At 33.6% G+C, this 26,522-nt stretch overlaps 1 protein-coding gene across 3 annotated transcripts; it reads right to left on the bottom strand.

The window, feature by feature from the left end:
• Positions 1–790: 790 nt before the first annotated feature.
• Positions 791–25,746, bottom strand: LOC110109989 (AT-rich interactive domain-containing protein 6). 3 transcript variants are annotated; one of them, XM_020841252.2, is made up of 13 exons: positions 25,550–25,746; positions 24,547–25,186; positions 24,415–24,454; positions 22,919–22,971; positions 21,518–21,563; positions 7,320–7,412; positions 3,042–3,167; positions 2,888–2,939; positions 2,724–2,802; positions 2,289–2,355; positions 2,038–2,106; positions 1,528–1,620; positions 791–1,439 (listed from the first exon to the last, which is right to left on the bottom strand). In XM_020841252.2, exons 2-13 carry the CDS (start codon positions 25,179–25,181, stop codon positions 1,335–1,337), a joined length of 1,458 nt encoding a protein of 485 aa, XP_020696911.1. In that variant the 5' UTR covers positions 25,182–25,186; positions 25,550–25,746; the 3' UTR covers positions 791–1,334. The 3 variants fall into 3 exon arrangements, with proteins under 3 accessions (XP_020696911.1, XP_020696910.1, XP_020696912.1); XM_020841251.2 differs by having other exon boundaries at positions 24,547–25,347; positions 25,550–25,745; XM_020841253.2 differs by having other exon boundaries at positions 2,056–2,106; positions 24,547–25,347; positions 25,550–25,743.
• Positions 25,747–26,522: the final 776 nt, after the last annotated feature.

The following is a 26,522-nucleotide window of genomic DNA, read 5'->3' on the forward strand; positions in this document are numbered from 1 at the left end:
AATGTAAAATGTAAAATCTCTTTACATTCATGAAGATATACGCAACATCATTAAATTAAATCATTATGATGAAGGTCATTATATTAATAGAAACTTAGTCTCTTATTGTTATAAGAATATATGTACTTTCAAAAATACTCTTTAATAGCTAAAAGAATGGTATATAATATACATGGAAAATAATATGAATCATTTGATGGAGCGTTCTCAATTTTCATTAGAAGTATTTCATAAAAATATTTAAATACTTTTTATTATTATTTAGACTTTATAAAATAACTTAAATATCACTACATAAAAATCATTTTTAATTTTTATTGAAATATATAAATCCAAGTATATATAATAAGTAGGCTATATGATTTAATTTATCATCATTAAATGCATAAATGAATAGACTTAATTAAAATTCAAATTCAACTGAAGCTCAACAAGAAAATTTATAAGTAAACATCAACAAAAATTTATGTAAATCACCATAAATTCATTTGAGAAAATTTAGATAACCTGAAGAGTAGAGGGCTTCAAAAGTATTTTTTTAATACAAATATAAAATTTATTTAATTCATAATATAGTAATCTTACATTAAGATCTTCATAATTATGTAATATTAATAATAATATTCATTTCAATCATTCAATCATCTAAACTTTAAAACAAAAATAAAAATAAAAATCTATTCTAATAACACTTGCAGAAGCTATTATGCTACAATTCTATCAAGTAAATAGTCCACTTTACAAAACGGCAAAAGACATTAAAAGACTAAGTCAGCAGCCATTAAAATCCTGTGCAAGAAATTGATGATTAATTTGACAACAAAATCTTAAAAAATAAGTCTAATGGTCCTTCTCATCATCAAAATTCAGAACATGATGAGAGTGAATCAGAGAACAATAGCAAAATAACCAAAGAAAAAAAAGAAGAAAATCTAATAGAAGAAGCGCACAAGAAGACATTATATAGGCACATGTGTCCAAACTAGAACCAGATTTCTACCACCTAAACTTGCATTACAAGACCTAGGCTATCTATCCCTGAGCCAAAGAGGCAAGATGCCCTTACTATTCTTTAAGACAATTTCCACTTCTGCAACCTTCCTCTCAGTAGCCCAAACCGCAGAAACACCCAAGCCCTGAAAATAAACTAAAGAAACCACTAAATAATGGTCAATAGGCTAATCCTGTATGATTTTTTTGTTTTGTACAGTTTTTTAGGAGTTCCAAATTCTGGGTGGGTCAGAAAGCTGAATCTGAAAAGCTTTGCCATTAGAAGCATCAGTAAAATCTATTCTCAATTCTGCTTCGAAAATAACTGTTTGATGGTAAGAAAACTACAAATCAGACTGTTCAAAAGGAGCGCGAACAAATAACTGGCCATGCAATGTAACAACAGCAGATGTTTGATGAGGGTCAATCCGTGAGGGTAATGTGATCACCTGGTTACAGGCAGCTATTTTTTGTTAATAACAGAACGAGGAGAAGTTGTTCTTGAACCAAGTGAAAAAATCCAACGCGCAGGCTTACCTTTTTAAAAGGAGTAACACCCCAAGGATTATCAGGCTGTTCTGGTTCACCTGATATGATCAAACGTCCTGCTGGATCTGACTGAACATGTACCTGAAATAATCCAAGATTTGGGTGTTTAACTTCTCTTAATAATGAAAGTAATAACTTATTGGGCAAAAGGAAAAATTCAAAATAATATATTATGGCACTGTCATAAACTTTTCTTATAGTTTGTGCAGTGACAAAACTGATTTACTAGGAAGTTGCCAAACAAATGATTCAGGTTTCATTTGGGACGGCTTTGTTACTGCTTCTTAGAACAACTTTGTAATATAAAAATTAAAATTTTGTATTAAAAAACTGAAACTGCTTTAAGAAGCAGCAAGAATGCTGTTCCAAACAAAGCTTCAGCTTCATCAGGTTCGTCTTTGAATGAATTCTCGAACTCAGAGTAAACAAGTAAGATTACAGATCTAATTCCATTCAAAACTTTAGCAGTCAACAGTAGAAAGCATGAATCCCATTAACTTGTCCAATAAGCCTTGCCTCTTCACGCAGGAGTCCCGGAACTAAAGCATAGACTTCGTAGCAATCTTTCTGCACAATAAAACACACTACAATATTATAGCAGAGGAGAAAATTCAAATAAAAAAATTATAATAACGCATATAAAATATTTCACTTCATAGGCACATAAACTGTGATAAATAACATTGTAGATGCACTTGACAAACGTTACAGGAATTAAAATAATGCAAATTTGTTTCTCATATACTGACCGTTCTTCGCACATTTATCTTCACCCAATCAGCAGGTGCCCCAACATCAACCACCATGGAGTCCACTCTGTCAGGAAAAGATTCAATATAATCTCTTATTTGTAAGAATCACTAGGATTTTATTATATATATGAGCGTGTGTCTATAGAAAGAGAGAGAGAGAATATAACACAACATAACATACTTAAAGTATGTATCATAAATAGTTTATTATGCATTATATATCCTATGCGATATATATATATATATATATCATAATTAACTAAGTACTAACTATATTGCCAACCACAGTTAACTCAGATAATTTAATTCACAATAAATATTTGTTAATAAGTATATTTTAATTTCCTAAACACTAGTATAACCTATTAAACATACCGTAGAAATTAATTAAGCAATCGTATCAACTATTTTGTTTACGGGAAAGATCTTAACTGAGGCTTGAGACTTTTTGTGCGCGCTACTTTAACTGCACGTTCAAGACTAGAAGGCTTCTTCCTCTTTAGGGGTTGACCTTAATCAAACATACAGGAGATCAGAAGAAATTAGACAATAATCTGATGTCAAAAGGAAAAAAAAAACAGCTAAATAAGAATTACCAAAGGACTTGAGATGTTTATCCTTCTTGAAAAGAGAAACTGAACCCTTCTCCTGCAAAGGGAGAAGACAAATAACATATTGCAGCAAACCTAACACCATTCATACCAAATGGAACCTTATTGCAAAAGTGAAATCCATGAAAAACTTTAAAACCTTTATAATTGGATCCCCGACTTCACCGTTACCAAGCATTCTCTGAGAATGCCAGCCCTGCATAGCACGCGCAGCAGCATCTCTTCTAGCTCGGCCTGATCCTGATGCCTGATTGCTCACAACAACCTAAACAAAAGAAAAGGAAATAAATAAAGAGGACTCATTAAAATATATAAAAATGTGACGTTCAAGCAACTAATAAATAAAGCCATGGAAAGGGACACTTGCCAGAGTAGGATTTTCATTGTGTTTTCTGACAAATCAAAATTAGTATGTGCAGGATTTTGTAAAGTAAAACATCAGGCTTTACTATTGAAGTATTAGTTTCATTGTCACATGTAATGTTAACACAGCTTTTAGTTAATAAATCTTTCAATACCATTATACCTGCAAAATTTGTTTCAATAAAAGTTGCACTTGCAGGCTTGCAGCCAGCTTTAGGAATAATAATAATAATAATAATAAGATTTACATTTCTACATTTTATTGAGAATTATTAAATATCACATGGTCTTGAAAAGAAAAATCTCTATGGATAACCAAATGATAATATATGCAAAGAATGAAATGCTGGAGAGGAAATATTGCTAGAACAATTACATTCAACCAAACAACATCAGTATTTGCACTCTCAGTGGCAACACAGAATTTCAAATGCCATCTAGCAACACAAAATTCAACTTAAGATAAGCTAATTTCAGTTGTGCAATTAGTCAAATTACAAAGAAACCATTTGGTGATCATTGGAGTTCTGTATTGTGCTGAGAATCTCCGGGACTACATGGACAGAGAAACAAATGCAACTAATTACTATCTCACAAATTTAAATTTATAAATCATAACCGTTTTAAGCATGTGATAAGAAATACTTGAGTTCGCAAGTAACCCTAGGGTAATACTTGAGTTCGCAAGCAAACCTAATCGAAATCGGTGGGGAAAACAGCAAGAAACTGCTGTTTTCAGCAGTGGACAGCAACCAACACAGGATAAAAGAGAAATTTGAAGGAAAAATCAGGAAACAACTTGTATTCAACTAGTAGATGATTGAAAACAACAAACGATACAATGTTCTTCAATTCGAGAGGAAGAACAACTCTCCAAAACTCTCTAGTAAAGTCTAGAGCCCAAAGCCTAGGTTTGGCTTTTGGAATTCCTAATTTATGGTGACTATTGGGATTCCTAATTTATGATGACTTTTGGGATTCCTAATTTATGGTGACTTTTTGGAATTCCTAATTTATGGTGACTTTTGGGATTCCTCTTCTCCAATTTATGAGGGTTGTTTTGTGGGCTTTTGGGCAACTTCTTCCCTCCTATATATAGGATTGTTTTGGGCTGTTTTAGAAGTATGTTTTGGTGAGAAAATATTTGGAATGTGAAACCTGCGGGTTGTGTTCTAGCTTGCAAGCTAGTTCCCTTTCTCTTCTCCTCTCTTTCATTTCGTCGCAGGCTTCTTATCTACAGTACTTCTTCTCTCTATGGTTACCACTCCATTGTATCTTTCTTCTCAACTTATCTTATTATCAATGTATTAGGTGTTTAAGTGTCTTTTAACGTGCCTTTGTTATCTTATCATCTATAATTTGTAGTTTTGTCATTAAGTCATCCTATTAGTCGCTTTTTTTGGTATATTTGGTATGAAATTGGTCAATTTTGGAAGACTTGCAAATTTTGTATTTGTAGGCAAATTTTCTTGTCTACATCAAAAATGGTATAAGAGCGGGTTGTCGAGTGAGTCTTGGTGTCATGAGAGTTTTAGAGTTGTGGGCTGATTTTTGGAACTAAATCTGAGGGTTTTTTCTTCCTTCTTTGGAAAAGCTTGCTAGCTTGTTTCGTGCTTCTTCCCTTCTAGGAAAGCTTGCGAGCTTGTCCTCTCTTCGTCTTGGGCTTCTTACCTCTTTCTCCTCGCCGCAAATGACCACCCCATCTGTATCTTTCGTCTCAAATCAAGAAAAGAAAGTTTAGGTGTTTGTTTTTACATAGGTTTGTAAGAGTCATTTTTTATAATATAAAAGTTGTATTTTGTTATTTCAAGTTATAAAGAAAAGTGTCTTTGTTTCTTATTTTGTCTATTTTTTAGAATTTGGTGTATTTTCTATTATCCTAGGAAGTGTTACTTTTTGCTTGCAAAAATTAGGGGTTGTCTTAATTTTTGCTTGAATCAAATTGCTATAAGAGCTTTTGGTTGTGTGCAAGTCTTTTTGTGAGTCTTTAGAAAATATATATTTATAATAATGAGCAGTCCAAACCATCATCCTTTTGGGAATCTCAAGTCAAGGGCAGATAAAATTTCAAGATTAATATGATCCTGCCAATGTTGAAAGTTAAACACCATTGCCCAGTACTCATGAAGTTGGCATTCCAACAGACATCGAGCTCTCTCCCAAAGAAGATTCAACAGACCCGATTCAAAATGAACTGTACAAGATATAAAGATTGATGTAATTATGTGACGAGAAATTTAAGAAAAGAACCAAGGTACTTCTCGCTGAATTTAATCAAGAAAAGGAATTGATTGAACAGAAGTATGCTGCTATGATTGAAGAATTGGAGCAGTCAAACAAAGAAAATTCTGAATTGAACACATCAGGAGATCAGGTTTTTCCACCATGGGAGAATTGATGCAAGCAAAATGGGAAGAGCCGACTGGTTCTTGGTTGCTTGGGTTGGTTGTTCGGTTCCCTGCCCGTTTGGCTGTTCGGATGACTGTCTGTTGGCCTTTTGCCTCCTCTTTTCTAATTGGTTGAGTGAGCGGATGATTTGGCTTTGGAATTCCTAATTTATGATGACTTTTGGGATTCCTAATTTATGGTGACTTTTGGGATTCCTTTTCTCCAATTTATGAGGGCTGTTTTGTGGGCTTTTGGGCTACTTCTTCCCTCCTATATATAGGATTGTTTTGGGCTGTTTTAGAAGTATGTTCTGGTGAGAAAATATTTGGAATGTGAAACCTACAGGTTGTGTTCTAGCTTGCGAGCTAGTTCCCTTTCTCTTCTCCTCTCTTTGATTTCGTCTCGAGCTTCTTATCTACTTCTTTTCTCCATGGTTACCACTCTATTGTATCTTTCTTCTCAACTTATCTTATTATCAATTTATTAGGTGTTTAAGTGTCTTTTAACGTGTCTTTGTTCTCATATCATCTATAATTTGTAGTTTTGTCGTTAAGTCATCCTATTAGTCATTTTTCCGGTATATTTGGTTTGAAATATGTCAATTTTGGAAGACTTGCAAATTTTGTATTTGTAGGCAAATTTTCTTGCCTACATCATCATCATCCCTTCTTCATCACTTCTTTCAAAAGCTTATTTGGAACTATAGTTAGAGGTTTATAGCAGAATAAATAGCTATTCATAAAATCAACAAGACAAGAATTTGGGCTTACCAAGATATCAATAATGATTTATAGCGCATGTGCATAACATTATTTTGAACATGGAACCTTTAATATTGACTCCAACAATTACTACAAAAAGGAACCTGAATTATGCACATACTACATAAGTTATCCGATTAAAAATTGTACGACTGAAAGATGCCAAAAGCCCAAACAGAAACTGATAGTCCTTCATGTTGAAGACCATGGGTGTAGGACCCACTCAATCAGCTACTTCCCGCATCCGTCCCGCATCCGCCCACTACAAGTTTACAATCTAGGTAGAAAAGCTATGGCTCCCACTATGTAGACAATCATAATATGATCTATTGAGCACACAAGTTGAGGATATTAGCCATTAGATCTTCTCTCTCTCAAACTATGGATTGCAATTAATGTGCTCCTCTCCCTTCACCAAGCCGGCCCCCTCAACTTTTTTAGACTTTTGTATTTATTTTGTGTAAATAGCATTTACCTTTTTTCATATGTAATATCCTTGGAGGAGCAAATAAATGTCATCAATCTATGTACATCAATGGAAAAATTAAATTCACAGTAATTTTTCATATTTCAATATTTCTACACTTCATAGATTTTTTAAGACAAATAAGCCTGGTATATACAATTTACAAGTAATAAGTAAATTCAAGCAACTTCATAGCCACAAGGCGCTACCACAAGTACCATTTTTGGTTGTAGTATCCAAAGGGAAGACATGTAAGTTTTTTAATGTATGTTACTAAAATCCTTGAAAATTTTTCACAAGAAAAACAGAAAATGATTATCAATTTGAAAGCAATATAAATACTTGAAAAGGTAAGGAAAAAAGCCTAAATTGCAGGAAAATAACAAAACGTAACAATAAACAGAAAAAACTTTTAAACAACAAAATCAAAGAAGCCCACCTGACTGTCCACAGATACAGGCTCAGGAATAGAGGCCACAGGTACTTGGAGCTCACCAGTACGAACCTTGTGTTTCTCATACTCAAGAAGAGCCTAACAAATAAAATGATCAGCTGGATGAAAAATGTTGGCAGAAAAAATCCCACCAATCATATAAATTTACTGTTCTTTCAACAGGCAACCAATCCTTTTAAGCATATAAAACTAAAGATCAGATTGATCTAATCATATAAATATAAAAAAAGTAAAATAGGTGAAACATTAATTTCATCATAATATACAAAAAATACACTTCAAACACACAAAGTTACTAAAATTGTCATCATGTTTAGGCTGAGAGGAGTAAATGACTGGATCATGGGGCATTCTGAACTTGACTCAATATAAGCTCAAAAGCCATTCAATTTTTAATCTTTAACGGAGCAACGTTGACCATAAGCTGATTCAAATTGAACTCAATTCAAGCCAAGCTTGCCTTATTTATTCCACTTCAAACTCAATCAAAGACAAAGATTGATTCTACTTTCATCACAATTTTCGATCTTCTAAACCAAATTTTAAGCCCAACCTACATTATTTTGCACAAATCTTTTAATAAACTCTATCCAAGCTTCCTTTGGCATGCCCATTTTTTTTAAGTTTTTTGTAGTCCTACTTCAATTTTATAAGCTTGTCTTATTGACGCATCTTCCACTCGCTAGTGTGAATGCCCAAAACAACTAAGCTCATTTCTACTATCTTTTATTCAATAAATATTATTATCAATATCCCTCTAATATAATCATCTCTCAATGATGCAGAACTACATGCGAAGTAGGAAGCTTGCACAAAATAGTTAAAGAACAATTTCAGATTTTCATTATTAGCGATTAAAATAACAAAGTAAAACTAATAAATGGTCACTTCCATTTAGGCTAAGATACGCGAGAGACTAAACAAAGTCAAAATATTTAAGAAAATTAAAGCAATGCGTACGAAGTAGCTTTCATTACAACCTTGATCTAACAAGAGGTCTAAAAGCAAAGAAGTAGCAATCCTACGTTACTAATGGATGGTGACATTGAAACAAAATCTCTTGCTTGAACAATCTCTCTAATGAATCAATGAAGAGTATCACCTTTGCGGAGAATCGTCTTGATACACCTCTCGGATGGTAGCTAAAGAAAGAATCTTCTTTTATAAGCGGAGAGAGGTTACGTCCCAAGTGTTCTTCCAAAATCCAGAAAAACGTTTCAGAATTTTGGAACCAAAATCTGAGCCCAAAATCTTTGCAGAGAATCGTCTTGATACACCTCTCGAATGGTAGCAAAAGAAAAAATCTTCTTTTATAAGCGGAGAGAGGTTACGTCCCAAGTGTTCTTCCAAAATCCAGAAAAAACGTTTCAGATTTTGGAACCAAAATTTGAGCCCAAAATCTGAGAAAACCTTCAGTTTTCTATGCTTAGGAGTAAAGAAAATTGGAAGGGGAGTTCAAGCATTTTTCCAACAAGAGGTGAACGTGAGAGAGAGGGGCTTGGAGAGAGAGAGGGGGGAGACGGGTGGGAGAAGTGGCTGGCGGGATTGAGGGGCTGAGGTGGGATTTAATTCCTAATTCCCTTAATTGATTTAGGAATTAATTTAGGAATTAAAGTTTCAGAGGAATTTGGCCAAGAGGGGTGAGGTTTCAAATAGTCTCCAAAGAGAGTTCGATTGGGGGGCGACGAGGGCTTGGAGATGGGGAAGGGTTTGGGGGGGAAATGATGACCAGTGGTGGTGGTGGAAGGAGGAAAGACAAAGATAAAGAAAGACCACGAACCCGACCGTCTCCAAGGTTGGTGGGTAGTGCGCAAGCTTTCCTCTCCTAGGGATCTCCCTCCATCAAACACTCAAAACTCTCACAAGAGCTCATGCAAGAAGACAAATGCAGGAAAGTTTTCTTAATCATTCATTAACTTCAAAATAACAAGATCAAGGCTATAAATAGGCTCATACAATCACTTAACGCAAAAAGGACTCAAATACCCTTGATGGACTACAAGACTCAATCCTTCAAAGCAAGGGTAAAAACGGAAAATGCTGAAATAAAAAGATTACATCAATAAGTAGACAATAATAAAATCAAAAGTACATCGGGTAAATCGTGGCCGTTGATTTACGGCACATCGACGGTAGACTTTCCAACTGATGTCCCCATCACTCAATCAATCCTTCCTAAATTTACTGAAATCCATCTAAAAATTTCTACCATACTCAATTTGTCTTATTCATTATCACCCAACATTTGAACACATATTATATACTTAGTCTAATTATACTTTTATAGATTTTTCTTTAAATATCAATGATATTCTTTTATTGCATGGTATTCCTGATTTCTAAGACCAATTCAACATTTACTCAAGATGTTATCTCTAATTATTCAATATGATGTATCAATACTTCAACCTGTTATACATAAATATCACTAGATCTTCAACCAAAATTTGATTGAAGACTAACAATTTTACAAACATTAAAATTATACATCATATACTCAATCTTTACTAATCCCAATCCCCAATTCTTCTAAATGTCTCTTTCAATTATTTTAACTTTTTCACTTCACTTGGTAGAGATATTGCCTATAATGCCACCTAGAAATATTTAACATAATACCTTTCTCTAAACAACCATTGGGGTCATCTACAGAACACTTAAACACTACATAGATTTTTTATGCAATCCTATAGTGATTAAGTACTCTTCGACCTCATCACAACTATTTATAACGCTAGTCAATGTACATCTCTTTAATAACTTCAATATACCCTTAGAACATAACCCTTTTTTCTCGTAATATGCAGCAAATCAAATTTTGTTGTGCTCAATCACATGCCTTATCAAAATCAATTAAAGTTATATGAAAATTTCTTCTCATGCATTTACACCTTTCCTTAAAATACCCATTTAATAATTCCTCAAATAACAATTTTCTTTTTTTTTTCATCATTTTTAACTAAGACCCACTATCTTTGCTTCTGATATATTAAACATGATCAAATTCTTTGAACCTGTAATCTCTTGCCCTAGTTATTTTCAACATCTCCTTTGGTCATATCTTAACATCTAATCTACCAAACAAATCAACAAAAACCTGTAGCTTTTGGTGTGTTTGCCACCCTCTTTGTATAACTTCTTTATAACCATCACAATTTTTCACAATTTTTTGTCAATTTCTAAAAGGATATTTTTTAAATTACTTTTTACACCCTCACTCAAAAAACAAGTCCCTTAGATACAACCTAAACACCCCTAAAACTTCTAAAAAAACTTTTTTAATGTAACCAACCACTCTATCAAACATCAAACTTGATTCCACTAAAGAGTCTCACTATTCTTTCTGTTAATGACCTAACACAAACAGCCACCAACTTAGCCTTACAATTTCCACCATTTGATCCTAAAGAAACTATTTCTAATGATTGCTTTCTTTTTATCTTTAAATTTTAGCAAAAAGAATTTTATTTCATTCTAAGTTAAAAAAAAAATATTATAATTTTGTATCTACACTTTTGACAATAATTAACCGTAATTCTCATGTATTGAAGCAAATATTCAATGTTAAATAAGTATAAGCTACTACAAAATCAAGTATAGCTTCAGCACATACATTATTATGTACCATATCATACACACCATCAATCCTCTCATAGATCATCGAAAAGCTACATGTTCATGTTGTCACTAACAATTCTTATACTCTCTACCTCAAATATAAATTGTAACTGTTCTTTATCTCTCTAATCCTAACAATTCTTTCATCTCTCACCAAAAATGATTGCCCAACTATCTTATAACAAACTTGACAATTATAGGTATTAACAATATTTAAAATATCCATATCAAAAATTAATTAAATATCAATCACCCTACCAACAACCTTATTAACCTAAAAAAAATTATCTTTCAACTCTTAATCCACTATTATTAATCTTTTACAACATATAAAAGATTACAACCTCCTCGAATATCTTTGGATATCTTCCATTTCCATTTAGTTTCCCGAAAATATGATATTTCCTTCTTCAAAAAAAAAATCCACCAAGTTTATATTCCTCCCACTCAATCTCAAAATTCACATATCAAATATAAACTTAATTTACACGTCATTAACCCATGCCCATTTTACACTACAATTAGGTTAAGTTGTTGTGTCTTACCTAAAAGTGAAGCCTGAATCAATACTCGGCAACTTTTCACCACTATAGAATTAAGTTGTAGTATGCTATTGATAATGAACGTCCAAGAAGACCCTTGCCAATTTCTCACCATAATTAACTTCGACCATGGTGCATAGCTTCAATAAAATAATCCAGAACTAAAAATGAGAAATAAAATAAATTTGAATCGATTCATAGATTTGGTAAGCCTTAAGACTAATTGTGGGCTTAACATCAAACTACAATCTTTCCTAGTCAACATTGCGACTGACAATGACTTTTTAACTAATTACAAAAAACAAATATTAAATTTCAAGCATAAGAAACGCATGTACTAGTCTTGCTAATTCGCAAAGATAGAAGCAATGTTGAAATAACAGGGGTTCCAGGAATACCTCCCTCTTATTTTGTCTTTAAAAGCTCACCATAAGGCCTTCATAAAATATAAAAATCTAAACTTCAGTAAAATAGAGACAAATAAAATAGCGCAGTTTTATTAGTACAAGGTCAAACTGGTTGCGCAAGGATTGAAAAAGCAGAACATTTAATATGGATATGGTTGTCTGTTTGTAATCTATTTAGCTGTTGATTTTGTTATTTTGTTGTGAAACAGAGCACAGGAATGAGCTACCAAGTTTCAATAAAACAAAGTAAAATGCAAGAACTTCACCAAAATCTTTTTTACTTCCAAAATGAGCTACCAAGTTTTGCAAACTAAAGGACACAGAAAACACGCTCATTGTCATGTAGTTGCACAAAGTATTCAAAAAATTGTCTGCGAAAAAGGCATATATATCTTTGAATAGCTCAAAAAAGTAAGTTTACCGATCCACCCTGCAAGCAATTTCCAAAAATAATACCAAGCCTACCAGGAGAAAGCTCCATACCCTAACAAATTCCATTCCTTTATTCTAAGATGTGTTTTAAAAAAACATGTTCAATTCTCAAAGAATGGATAATCACGTCTAGGCCAGTAAAGAACAATAGAATGAGAGCGCTCTCAATGCAAGTTGGAATTTAAATCAGTAACAAATAGAAGAAGAATAGAAATTAACAATGAATTCCCGGGAGAAAACAATGTATTTCATAGGTTGCTGGAGTCTGGTAATAAACCATCCAATTTAAATATAATTCTTTCATCATGACATTACAAGCAAGCTAAAAAAAAATTAATTATAATTATTTAATTTTTTATTAATATATAAATTTTTACTCTTAGTGTTTGAATGGAAATAAAATAAATCAATTTTTTTATTAATATATAAATTTTAAAATTCTTTTAATATTTTGTATAATTTATGGCACAGGTCATAGGTGATGGTGAAAAAGCTCAATAGTGCAAGAGGGGATGGCTTTGATGGTTGGTGGTGTCAGGGGGATGGCGACAACACAAGGTTGAGCGGAGTCAACGCAAACATGTACGCATTAATGCCGGTGTTGTAAGGTCACGAATGTCGAGAAGGTCATGCACGACATTGATGAGGACGCGAGGTCCAAGCATCAACGAGTCCAAGAATGCAAAATGGGACTATGAGATGGCGAGATCAAGTTGTTCTAAGGTCGAAAAAGTCGATGAATTTGAAATTACCAAATCGAGCAAATTTCAAATTCATCAAAAAAAAAAGATTTGTTTAAGCCTTTAAAAAAGTCAAACCTCCGTAAGAAAATACATTGGATTTATTTTATTATCAACCAAATACTAACAATTTTAAAACTTCCTCATTTCAAATGCAATACTCAAAATATTTGAAAACAAACAATGCCTAAAAACTAAACCTTTGTTTTTTTGGCAACAATATTGAAATAAAAATAGGAATTTTAATCAATATGTAAGCAATTGGCCAAAGAACCCATACAATAATAAATAATAAATATGAAAAAATGTTGAAATCCTGGACTAAGAACAAGACTAGTGCCTCAAATGTCTGAGCGAATAAGATCAAAAGGAAATATTTTGAAAACTCGGCATAGCACCAATTATGGCATCCATAGAGAGGAATCTTTGATGCTTACTATTATGTTCTGAGAATAAGTACAGATAATAGGGATAAGGAAAATGCATTCAAGGATAATTATAAATGATCAGTGGGCATATAAGAGCGAATAAAATGAGCAACACAATGTTGCTTGCTTTTTGATAAGGCAATTGATAAGTGAAGATTAGAGAATTAATCGACAAGTTCATGAATAGTTGAATCTAGCAATGTGGATGGGGGTGTCACGGCGGAAGGAGGCGGAGGTTGTAAATGATAAGCTTATAATATGGTATACATAATAAAAGCCCATTTTTTTCCTTTTTTTAATTTTGATGTAAAAAATGCCGCGTATTTATATTATTAAAAATCTTCGTGCTTTAATAAAGATTGCATTAGCCGCTCAAGTTAGAAGGAATATTGAACTTTGTGGTGCTTGCTCTACCAACGCAACTTGACTGCATAAAACTCTCTTAGGCTTCGTTTGGGGCGGCTTTCTTCCTGCTTCCTAAAGCAGCTTTCTAGTACAAAAATTAATTTTTTTGTACTAAAAAGCCGCTTTAAGAAGCAAGAAGAAAGCCGTCCCAAACGAAGTCTTAAATTTCATTTGGGCCCCTTGAGTATACTTATTAGTCTCCGCTAGTGCTCATTTTAATATGTTTCACCGACAATTATTATTTTTTATCAAAAGGAACTGCTAGATCTTGGTGAATCAGTTGGAAGTCAAAGTAGAGGTCTTTCTCAAGAACGTATATCTTCACTTCCCATCACAAAATATAAATGCAGCTTCTTTTCGAGAAAGAAGAAACAAAGCGAAAGGTGGTAACTTTCTGTTTCTCTTTGTATCTTACGTGTTTATTGCTTGCCTATAAAATGGAGCTTTTTTATGGGTGGCAGGTGTTTAATTTGCCAGATGAACTATAAAAGAAGGGATCGACAGATGACTCTACCATGAAAGCATGTCTACCACTCTGGATGCGTTAGTAGATGGCTTAGTATAAACAAGGTGTGTTGTTGATAAGTCCATCTATACGATAAACTTTGCATAGTTTTCGTGTAACCGCTTAATTGTTTATTATTATTGGGCCTGCTATTTATGATTCAGGCCTGCCCAGTTTGCTTAGCCGAGGTTCCTAATGACAACAAGCCCATGCAATAGTTAGAACATGGCGAAAGGTACAGACCCGTCAGGTTCTCTTAAAACAAGTTTTAGATGGTTGCCCGCATCATTTGTTTTCTTATTATGTTTGCGCTTTTGAAGTAGTAAAATTGGTTGTAGTTTCTTGGTGCAAGTGGGAAGGGTAGCATCTCAGTAGTCTTTAGTTGTTAGTATGAAATGAAACTTAATATTTCATATTTGTAGGAGAGAAAAGAAATGTGTAGCTTCGTAAAAAAAAATAACATCGATCAAAGTGTATCAACATTAGGTCAAAGGATCATAACATCGATAACTTTTCTAAGTTAAAGAAATAAATATACATCGAATGATAGGTAGAGAGAGCTTGTCATAAAGTTGAAACACATGATAAAAGCAAGCACTAACACATAGCCATGTTGTATAAGAAATTGGAGATGCATCGGGTACAACAAAAACGGTGAAAGATTATCAAGAGGGGTTAGAACTCGATAAATAAGATCAAGGGAAATCAAGAAGGCATTCCCCCATAACTATCAAGAAGCACTCAAATAGAACATTGAAGTCTAGGAAACATTTCCATTCAATTACACCATCCTATTGTGACACATAAAAGAAAGAGTCTTGATGAAATATACAATTATTAGAATTGAAAGTTTGAAGTTGAGATTTAAATAAATTGCATAGCATTGTTGGTGCACAAAGATTTGATTAAAGTTGAGAATTTAACTTTTATTTCTTGATAAAAATTTAGAAATACATGTAGAACTTTCAACTAATCTTTGAGCAAGAAGACTAAGTAATCCTCAAATAATCATCAACAAATATGACAAAAAGCCAAAAATCTAAGGCCCTAATTGTCTAAGCAAATAAGATAAAAAGAAAGATTTAGAGCCTATTTAAAATTGCTACATCGTTTTTGTTAAGGTGGTTATGAAGTTGTTGTGAGAAAGTAACTTTTTTTAAAGATGATGTGGATGTTATAAATGTTTTCTTTTTTTAAAAATTGAACGGCCGCTTTCTTAAATCTACCACACAAAAGCAACTTTGGTTGTAAAAAGCATCTTCCCGCCACATAAATTTGTAGAAAGCAACAAGAACACAGATGACAAATAGAACTACAGTTGTGATCTAAAAAGCAAAGCAATGAGGAAGTTGTCCCAAACAAACTCTTAGACAACAAATAATGGAGGAAGAAAAGGACACACAATGGCGATTACCCAACACATAGGCAGGATAGTCAAACTTGGGTAGCAATGAAGAGAGAGAAAAATAATCACAAAGTAGGTTAAAAGGAGTATTGACCCATTTGGCAGCACCAATGATAAGAAAAAACAAAGGAAGAGTTATACTTATAATGTAACATCAACGATCAAGTAGTAGACCCCATCGACTTCAACACCACCAACTATTATCATTGAACTGAGATATAATTAGAAGGATAAAATATTATTAACCAATTATGAGTCTTCATAAGACTATGAATAGACAATAAGCTGATGGAAAATTATATGAGATATACGTAACTTTTGAAGACAATTTTATAAGGACGTACATTGCCTTATCTAGAAGCAAGAGAAAGAGAACCATCAGAAACAACAATAATGGCAGAAAGGACAGGTGAAGGAATAAGAGTGACTAGTTGTCAATTTAAAACCCAAGACAAACACAAAGAGACAACTATAGCAAATCAATAGAAAAAGAAATCATCAAAGATCAAGATAAATGATTGAGATTGTAGAAGTGATCAGTTATAGAGTTCCTATAAATAGCAACATATTCAAAAGATCCAACAAGAGCAGTAAACAAAGTTGGGACAAAGTGAAAGAACACTGAGCAATCGAGTTGCAATCAAATTTCTCCGAGCTAAATTGAAGAGAATGATTAGTGTTATTGCAATTATGAGGACGAGCAGAAAAAATATTCATTACGAATAACTAGTCCCACCACCATGTCCACAACCTCACCTACCACCCCTAGAGATAGTATCTAAAGCTAATAATTTGCGTTGAGGGCATAATAAAACAATCAACCAAGATAAATCAATCGCATATCAGGCATGATGGAGTCTTTAACTAACTAAGATTGCACATCCTATAAAGAAGAATACATAACAGAGATAAATTTAGCAACATAAAATATTTTTTTTATTTCTAGCAAATAGTTGGTCATTCATGAAATCATAGTCTTAAAGTAGAATAAGTTCTAGGTAGCTTCTGGGGTCCGCTATAGTACTCATGCATCTTCATATCATTCTATTAGAGAGAGAACTCAATGTTGCAATCCGGGATACCGAGCTTGTGATTTTCATGATAACAAATATTCTTGATTGAATTTTCACTTCTCCTAGCATTTGCATTGTATATTTGTTTATGTGTGTACTAACATTGCAAATACATCATACACCATCCAAGATCATTCTAGGCTCAAGATTGGATAGAATAGGATGTGTTAGAAGAGTATGTACTTTTAATTTATTTTCTAAGACATATAAGAGTGTATGCTGATTTGGTGACCATGCACACACACTAGGAGTGAGAAAATGAATTTTAAAATTTTTTGAACTAATCGTACCATATGATCCAAATCGTATTGTACTATCATTTATTCGTAAAATCAGTTAAAATAGCTAATCATGTAATTAAATATTTTTTAAAGAAATCGAACTGTATAGGGGTGTCAAAATCGAGTCATGGGTCGGGTTTGGGTCGAACCCGACATCAACCCGCTACTGTTTGAACCGACTTGAATTTATAAACGGGTCAAAAATTCCAACCCGCACATGTTACGTGTTGACCCGACCCGCAAATCCTGATTTCTTCCCAACGCAAGCAGTAGGTGAGGTATGTGCAGGCAAACCTGTGGGGGCGACCGCGGCCTGCTGGGGCAAGCAAGAGTTATGTGTTACTTATGATTTCTTTCTCTCTTTCGCCGTCTTCTTCTTCTTCTTTACTTCTAAAGCATGTAGGGTTGTTGTCGGCTATAGAGGAGTGTCGGTGACAACTGGTGAGGGGCATATATGATATTCTGATGGATGTTGAAGGGTCTGATCCGGTCACCTAAGGGAGAGATAGGCACGACCCGTCGAGTGACAACCGCACGAGTGACGATAGTGGTTTGCTAGGTTGTGTCTTCGGTCTTCCAGCATGAGACGGTGAGAGCGAGGCATGTGTGATGTGTCTTACACCTAAGGGCTGACAGAAACCGGTTTCCAGGTTGAGTCGAACCCGACCTTGAATTTGAAACGGGTTGAAAATTGGGTCCCGAACCTGACTCGTTCTAAAAATGGGTTGACCTTAACCCAAAAAATTCATGTCGGGTCTTCGGGTATAGTCAATATTTGACATTCCTAGTATTGTACGAACAAGATCGTACTGTACAATCTGTTTAATCTGAAAACCATTACCGCTAATCAAATTTAAGTATTTTTAATTTTCGATGTTGCATTATTCGTACTATACAAATACCTTCGTATTGTACGATATTTTAAAACTTACTTAAATTAATTAATGTGATTAGTCAATCAAATCAAGGTTTACTTAATATGGCAAATCGTATCATACGATGTTAATCATATCGTACAAAATGCATAGACGAAATCCAATCATCCCAGAGATCGTCCTAGATGAAACTTTGTTTTGAACTAATCGTGCTGGACAACTGGCAGAGACGATTTCGACCGTCCCAGAGATCGTCTTGTACGGTCTTAAGATAATTAAACTAATCGTACAGTACGATCTATGATCGGTATACAAAACTTGAAGAGTTCGTGTCATGCGACTCTTCCATCATACTGGCTGAACTCTGGTTTTTGAACTATTCATATTATACGATCCTCGATTGTACTGTATGAACATAAATGACATAATTGAAATTGTAGGGTTTTTTTTTTAGCCTTGTATAAAATCTCTCTTATTTGATTCTTAGTAATCTTTTTGCTGTTGAAGAGAATCTGAGAGAGCTTTGTGAGAGGACTTAGGCATTGGAGAAGGAGAAGGAGAAGGCGAGATTGTGAGAGAGGAAGGAGTGTGAGGAGATTCCACACGATTGCTCCAAGCAAGTGGTTTTGTTGATTTCTTGGGGTTGCTTTGGGGAGAGAAAGACTTCAAGGTTAAAGATCATTGGATTCTCTACCTTCACCAGGAGGGGTGAAAAAGCTTCCATGTTCGTTGACTTCACCAGGTGGGTGAAAAGAGATTCCAAGATTCTCTACATCACCAAGAGGGTGAAAAGGCTTTCGGTACTCTACCGCACCAAGTTGGTGGAAGTAATTCTAGTAAGGGCTTCTTCACTTTGTTGTGAGGGCTAAAGGAATGTCACTAAGAGTTTAGTGCAATACCCGGAGATGACTCCGCAGAGTGAATGTAGGTCATTATTTGACCGAACCACTATAAAATCTGGTGTATCCGTTTTGTATTTCTCTTTGTGCATTTTTAATTTCCGTAATGTATATTTCCTGCGATTTATTTTCTTACAAATCTCTTTTGTGAACATTGTGATTTGTTTGGACTCATTTCATGGAAAAAACAAAAACGTTTATTTTTTGTCTTGTGGTTTCTACTAAATCAAAACACACAAAAAAATCATACATTGACTAGCCTTTGCAGTGTTAAATATCTATTTCAATTTTAAGATTTGAATTTGGTAATTAAGTTTTTTAAAAAAATTGAAAAAATCATATTTTTAAGCATCAATTCACTCCCTATGTGTTTTGATCTAGCTTAGTCTCTTGTGTGGTTTAACCTAAGCGAAGGTACTACTTAATTGTTTTCATTGTTGTGTTAAATCGCTCTAACGAGAATCTAACGTTGCTCTTAAAATAATCGTGCAAATTTCCAATTACGCATATAGTTCTACATCAATTTGGTAATTAAGTTTTAAAAAAAAATGAAAAAAATCATATTTTTAAGCATCAATTCACTCCGCTCTTGGTGTGTATTGGACAGTTCAACGAGGTTTAACACCCTCCCTTGAACTTTCACTCAAAATAATAAGCATAAAGCCATAAACACAAGATATATTACTCTCCTAAGCAAGTGGAATGAAGAAAACCCCACATTTTTAGTGGGAAGTTGAAATATAATAATTTAGGCAATTAAAAACTCAATACTATCGAGTAATTAGGTAATGATGGAATAATCAAACACTTGCTATTTAGAAAAATTGACAATGAAATTCCTATCTACGGAAGATTCGACAAGATGTTAGAGTTTGTCGTGAAACCAACACAAAAGCAAAAGGCGATGGACTAGAGCATATAACTGGTACCATTAAACATGATTTTGGTATTAATAGTGAAGTGGAGTTTGGAGATATTGAGAGAGAATTATGAGATCGTGATATGATCAAGAAAAATGAGTCAAAGAGAAAGTGAGTTAATTTAGTTCATATGAATGAGGGAGTTGGCACAAATAAGGTAAGGGGTATGGAAAAGGCAAGAGGCGTAATGTTGTTAGCAAAAGTGGGGCGCCTGCAAAGAGTGGGAAAGAAATTAGACACGTAAGGGTAAAGCACAAGAGGATAGTTACATAGCCATGTAGGCATCCAATACAAGCATGTGACTAGTGCGCGATGAGACATTTGTAAGATTATAGTAAAGCATCACACAATCGACACACATGAGAGTGCAAGTACACATGCGATAAATGTGTGAGCATGGAGCAACGCAAGCAAAGAGAAACAACGTGCAAATTGGCTTCGTGAGAATATTAATGTCATAGGTGTCTAATGTAGGCATTGAAACTTCACCATAATACAACATTGAAAGAAGAGAGTTTTCATGTATAGTTGTAGGAATGATACAGAAGAATAATTAGGAGAATATTCATATTTATGGGGATGTAACAGCATATCACCTAAGATATTCTAAAATATAACATTTCCTAATATTACTTGCCATATATATAACATAGTTAAATACTTTTATATTTTTAATTAGTTTTAATCTTTAATATTATTAAATATAGTTTTTAAGATCTTGTAACACAATACAACATTTTATAGCGATTAATAATGCCAGTTTCCTTATTTAGAATTTGAATTTGAGATGACCTGATTTTTCACATCTTTAGGTCTTGTATGAAATAGTGTATCAAACTTCTTACTCTTATTAGTATGCAATTTAAGTAAATTTATATGCTTATAATTTTTACTACAAATGTGTTTCTAACTTTTGAATTCATTGTATTATTGCATAAGTTAAATAAATCAATTGCATATCAACCTCTAATTAATACTCACTCCTGATTTTACTAGCTACACAAAAGGAAAATCAATCACATGCAGAGAAAAATATGCTCCTACCAACCACAGGATTTATGGAAGGGTTTATATAGGCTTCTTACAGCTGCTTTTGTAAAGACGCCTCATTTTACATTCTAATGTATAACTTCACAAGCACAATAGGGGCAAACTAAGAAATGCACCTTGTCCCCATCGAACGCAAAGACCAATCAAATGTTAAATACACATAAACCTGAGTAAAATATATCATTTTTACATTCATAAAGTTTATTTATATTTTATACCATTCAAAAAAGATCTCTCTAAGGAGCATCATCAGTAAACCTCAAACTATCAGCAATTAATCATCAGAACTGTCAAAACACTGAGAATAATCTTAATTTTACAGACCAGCTCATGAATAACTAAACTTCAAGCTTTCTCTTTTTTTCTTTTAATCATTTCCAAAAGTGCAAGAATCAGTTCTAGCAAAATTGCAAACATCATTGTTGTTCACCAATATGGTAGTGCTAAATGATCGATTTTCAGTGTAAGTTAAATACACAACTATTTGAAATTGGTCAAAAGTTAAAAAAAACAACAACAAGGAAACTGTAGAATTAGGACTAAAAGCTACACATCAAAAAAGGCACACTAGCTTTCAGCTATAAAATTAAAAAACAAAATTACCTTTTCATAGAAACACCGAAAAGACCATGAGACAGTTGTACAAGTCCTACAAAAAAAGCAAACCAATCGATTATTCAGGCGGTTGAGAATTAGATAATGATGCCTAGCTGCTTCAAATAAGACTGAGCCCGAATAATTGGGATAAGGCTAATAATGATGACCAGCTGCTTCATTTAGATATAATGCAAAGTCATGTTTTTTTATATTACAGAGATGAAAGTGGTACAGAATCACAAGCAGCACAAGAATAAATTCAGTTTTAACCAGATCACATAACCCAATGTCTCAAGAAACCAGATCCACACACACCAGTTTCTTCCAATAAGTTGTAATAACCCACATCAAGTCGTTAAATAAGTAAAATACCTACTTTGCTACCATTGTACTGCTAACAATAACAATCAAACAACAAAATATGCCTTGGCTGAAGTTCACACCACATATCATAAAAATAAATATCATGATGCTTCAAACATTGAGTTTGATATCCAACGATAATGCCCATTTCTAACACTTTGAGCTCAATTGCTTTTTTTTTTATTGCATGGTTATCAACCTGTGCCACTCTTTTAAACGTGGCTATATCAGTAGCCATATTACTTTTCAGCCAAGGTGCTATAATTTACAAGTTATTGCATAAGCATTTTGGCAAACTTCATTATCAAGTATTTTCTTTCAAAAATGTAGAAATACATGTCAAGCACATAAAATTGTTGACCAAGTTATTTAAATATCTGTTGTATCACATTATCTAGGGTCAGCTTTATAAATCCTCATACAACAATCATTCACGTCAAGTTGCTTGAGGTGTTAACTCTATTTACTCAAATCATTTTTCACGTCTCTTAACTATGTTACCTTCAATAAACTCATTTTTTCACACTAATCATTCCAAATTAATCTTATTTACTCATCTTATTGGTATATTTATCGCACCAACATGACCAAATCACATAAGTCCATTTTCAACAAAATTCTACCAACAAAACCTCTTTAATATAGTTATTTATCAATCTATCATCCACAATTAATTATTTTTAATTTTAGAAAAACGCAAATGATTGTCTTCACAATTTCTAAATAGAAGAAAGCAAAGAAATATCTTCCAAGCAAGTAATTCAGGAGAAACAAAACATAAACGTTTTAACACATGCATATTCACATGCAGAAGTATTTAAATAGGCAGACATTTGTTGGTGTGTATGGTAGCATGTAGATTCATGTTGGCATGTATCAGCATATGTCCATGCACACCTTCATGCTAAATATATGCTGCACAAGTTGGATAAAATGACTTTTTTTTATGGTACTCATTATTCAATTAATATGGTGAATGTACCAGAAATCCAAGTACAAAGCATTTGAATAATTGAAAAAGAAACAAATAATACATATACTCACTTTGGCGGCTTGAAAGATTCTCCAACTTGACGCCATAGCTTGCATTGAGTAACCTACAAATATTATGCACATCAGCAATTAAGTACAACAATAACAACAATATCAAGCCTTTATCCCAATATCCCAATATGTGGGGTCGGCTACATGAATCCTTTTCTCGATTATGTGTTGATAAGAGTTAAATTCTCATTTGAATCTAATAAAGAAATGTCATTTCTAATATTTTCTAACCAATTCTTTTTAGGTCTACCTCTACTTTGTTAACATAAGTCAAATCTAATACACCAACAATTGAATAGATAAGAAAAAATATATCACCAAAAAAATAGGCATATTAGTTGAGCCAAAGAAAATTTTCAATTGTGAGGATGATGACACATGCTGGAAGAATGCTATATAACAGAATAGGTTTGATATACTTTACCAGGAAGCTGTAAGCCAACTTCTTTTCATTAAAACCACAAAATGATGGCGTGCAGTTAATCAGAAGTTTCATGCTCAATAAATAGAAAAATCATATGCCAAATGCCAAAGATATTTTCGATTTTCAAACTTAGTGAATCAAAAAGTAAAATGTCTTCCTAAAATCTATATAACAGATGACAGGCAACGTTAGTTTCAAATACCATGTAATTACAGAACCAAAAGAACCTCTAATATACGTCAATAAAACAAGCATAGAAGTGAAATTATTGAAGTTATACAATAGAGTGAATTCGGTATCATCTATTTAGAGAATCAATTACTCATATCCAAATTTATTCTTAATTTTTCAATAATTCAACATTCAAATGGCAAATGAAAGCCATTCAATCTATCGTTAAAAATAAAAAGTTGAAAAAAATATCGAAACTTTCAAGATGATTTGGTCCTGCATTTTATAAACTTCTATACATTCTCCATTCATCAAGCAAGCAAATATTACACCCTAATAGGCATTATAAATGGTGAGAATCAAATCATAAATGTTGGTCTGCTCAAATACTCAAATCAAACGAAATGCTATGTACCTTAACAATGTCTAGAATGATTTCAATGGTTTAAATTCAAACAAGATGGGTAAAAAAGTATTTTTAGAAAAAGGAATTATGTGCCTCGTGTTTGATGTTTGACATGTTACCATGAATAGATAGAAAGTGCTGAAATCTGATCACATTCTTATTATCATAGGGTAGTTATTACCTTATAAGCAAAAAATACACTCTATAGGAATAACTAACTAAATAATGAACTTCTTTCACATTAATGTATAAGATAGAATATCACTACATGCATGCAAAAGACATCTATGTCCAAGCAATAACCAACAAACAATAAACGAAAATCATCATATCAAAACTACAGAAATTTGAAACTATTATACCACTCTATTCAGATTATATGCATCAAAAGAAAAACAGTAAATGCCCTAAATCCTAAACCCTGATTCTGAATGATTACATATTTCGAAAGAAGAAAGTAGATGGACATCAATGAAAAATAAATGAAATGCATGCCTGATCATAGCCACCCAGCCTTGTAACTGCTCTCCATAATCTGCTTATCAAAAGATAAAATTATAACACACCAGCAAAGAGAACAACTGTAATCAAATCAACTTAGGTATTAAACAATGAACTAAATCTTACTTCAAGCAATTCAAGCCTTCTCCATAAAACTTCGGTGGTTTGAACTCCAAGCTTTTCTCCTTAAAGAAATTTTCCAACTCCTTCATAAAAGCAGCTTGTGTTTCCTCTGTTCCAGAATCATCTCCTTCACGATAATTTGGATCAAAAGAACCCTCAGCTTGAAAACGGTAGCGCCCACCAAAACCTTCCTGCTTCAAGGTCAAGGGAGTCTCACTAAAGTGCTCATCTTCTAACTGAGCATCCTTCATATCTGTCACTAATATTGTGCCACCATTCTCAAGTTCCTCATAGCTTTCCTTCTCAAAATCATTATCTCTCACCTCTTTGTCATCAAAATTAGCCTTTTGCACCATATTGATCCCCAATTGAATTGCCGAAAAACTAAGTACATCATCATTTGACTTATCCTCTGATTTCACATCTGTGTCCACGGCCAACTTATCAGCTATCTCCTGCCCGAGAAAAGCAGTTTTCTCCAAATTGGTCTCTGCCTGCAACTGACTACTATGCTCATCTACAACTTTTATTACAGGATGCCCAAGGTCTCCATCCTTTACTTCAGCATCTATCCGTCCAGCCTCAGATACCTCTTTCATTTTTTGCACAGACCCATTCTTCTCTATTTGCTCACTCATCCTGACTGTATCATAAAAACCAAACCATCCAAATATATAAATAAAACAATTAAAACTCAAATTCTGTGCCAGCGAAAATACAAATCCATCATCAATCAATAATGCAACAACTCAACACTCTGAACACTCTTCTTCTTTACGCAACCACTCCCTACAACCCTGTTCCCTGCAAAGCCCTCATGCCATCAGAACAATTAAATATCGCAAAAAGTAGAGCAAAGTACCCAACTAAAACCCTAAAATCTCAGCCACGAAATAGCAATTTCCGAAGCCGCTATCTCGGAGAAAGAGAACCTTGCAAAAGAAACCCTAGATAAAGCTAAGAAACGACGATAGCAGGTCAGAGAATCTAAAGCATCACGGCGAACCTTATCTTCCCAGCCCTCGTTCAAGTGGGGCTTAGCTAAAGTCTTAGATGCTTCAAAGAGTCTCTTATGGCGGGATAACGTCTCGCTGTGAGCTCCTCAGAAAAGCCCTAGTGAGTGGTGATCCAGAGAAAGAGCCTGGGAACCCAAAGGTGATGTCCGGTCACCTTCTTCCATATAATTTGTGCTTCTTCTTCGCCGCAGGATAAAGGACGAAAAATTGGAAAATAATAGATAAATATTCATGGTAGAGGTGACTTTGGCGGTTATGTTACCGGAAGGCTGGCTTGCGCCCAACCGTCCGATCTGTCGCTCCATTAATAACAGCCGCAGGATCAAACATATAATTTTGAGCAAAGGTTCAAATAAGTTCAAACAAAACTAAATTGTGTTGATCTTTATTTAAAATGTTTGAATAAATTTTGCACATGTTTCAAAGATTATTGAGATTGTTTTAGGGTGATTTAATCATCCATCAAACGGCAAATGTGATTGGACGATAGCTCTAAAATGACAACTAGCAAGGATATTGAAGTCGGACAACCAAAGGATTTATGGTTTAGAGTATAAAGATTATTTTTTATTCTAAAAAAATCATAGCCTTCCAATCTGATTATTAAGGGAAAGATCGTCCCTACCAATTTATACTAAAAAGCACGCACTCTGAATTTGCCAAAAATTAAGAAGAGACAGACGAATATTTTGCATGACACTATACAATTAGAGTGGCACTTATTTATTCAGAAGCGGTGGCATTTTTATCCAAAATGAACTTTCAGACAAATTTCTTACGAAAAAAATAGCAATCATATAAACTCAAATATCTTATTTGTTTAGCTAAAAAATTGCAAAATAAATGTAATGCTGCGTGTTAAAAGCATTTTTTAGTTATTATGTGGACTACACTGGAAATGAAGAAAATTATTTTTATATTTGCTCCAATCCTAGGTTAACCTTTGACCGAATTGACTCATAT

The sequence above is a fragment of the Dendrobium catenatum genome, unplaced genomic scaffold (genome assembly GCF_001605985.2).
Source record: "Dendrobium catenatum unplaced genomic scaffold, ASM160598v2 fragScaff_scaffold_1676, whole genome shotgun sequence".
NCBI classification, from domain to species: Eukaryota; Viridiplantae; Streptophyta; class Magnoliopsida; order Asparagales; family Orchidaceae; genus Dendrobium; species Dendrobium catenatum.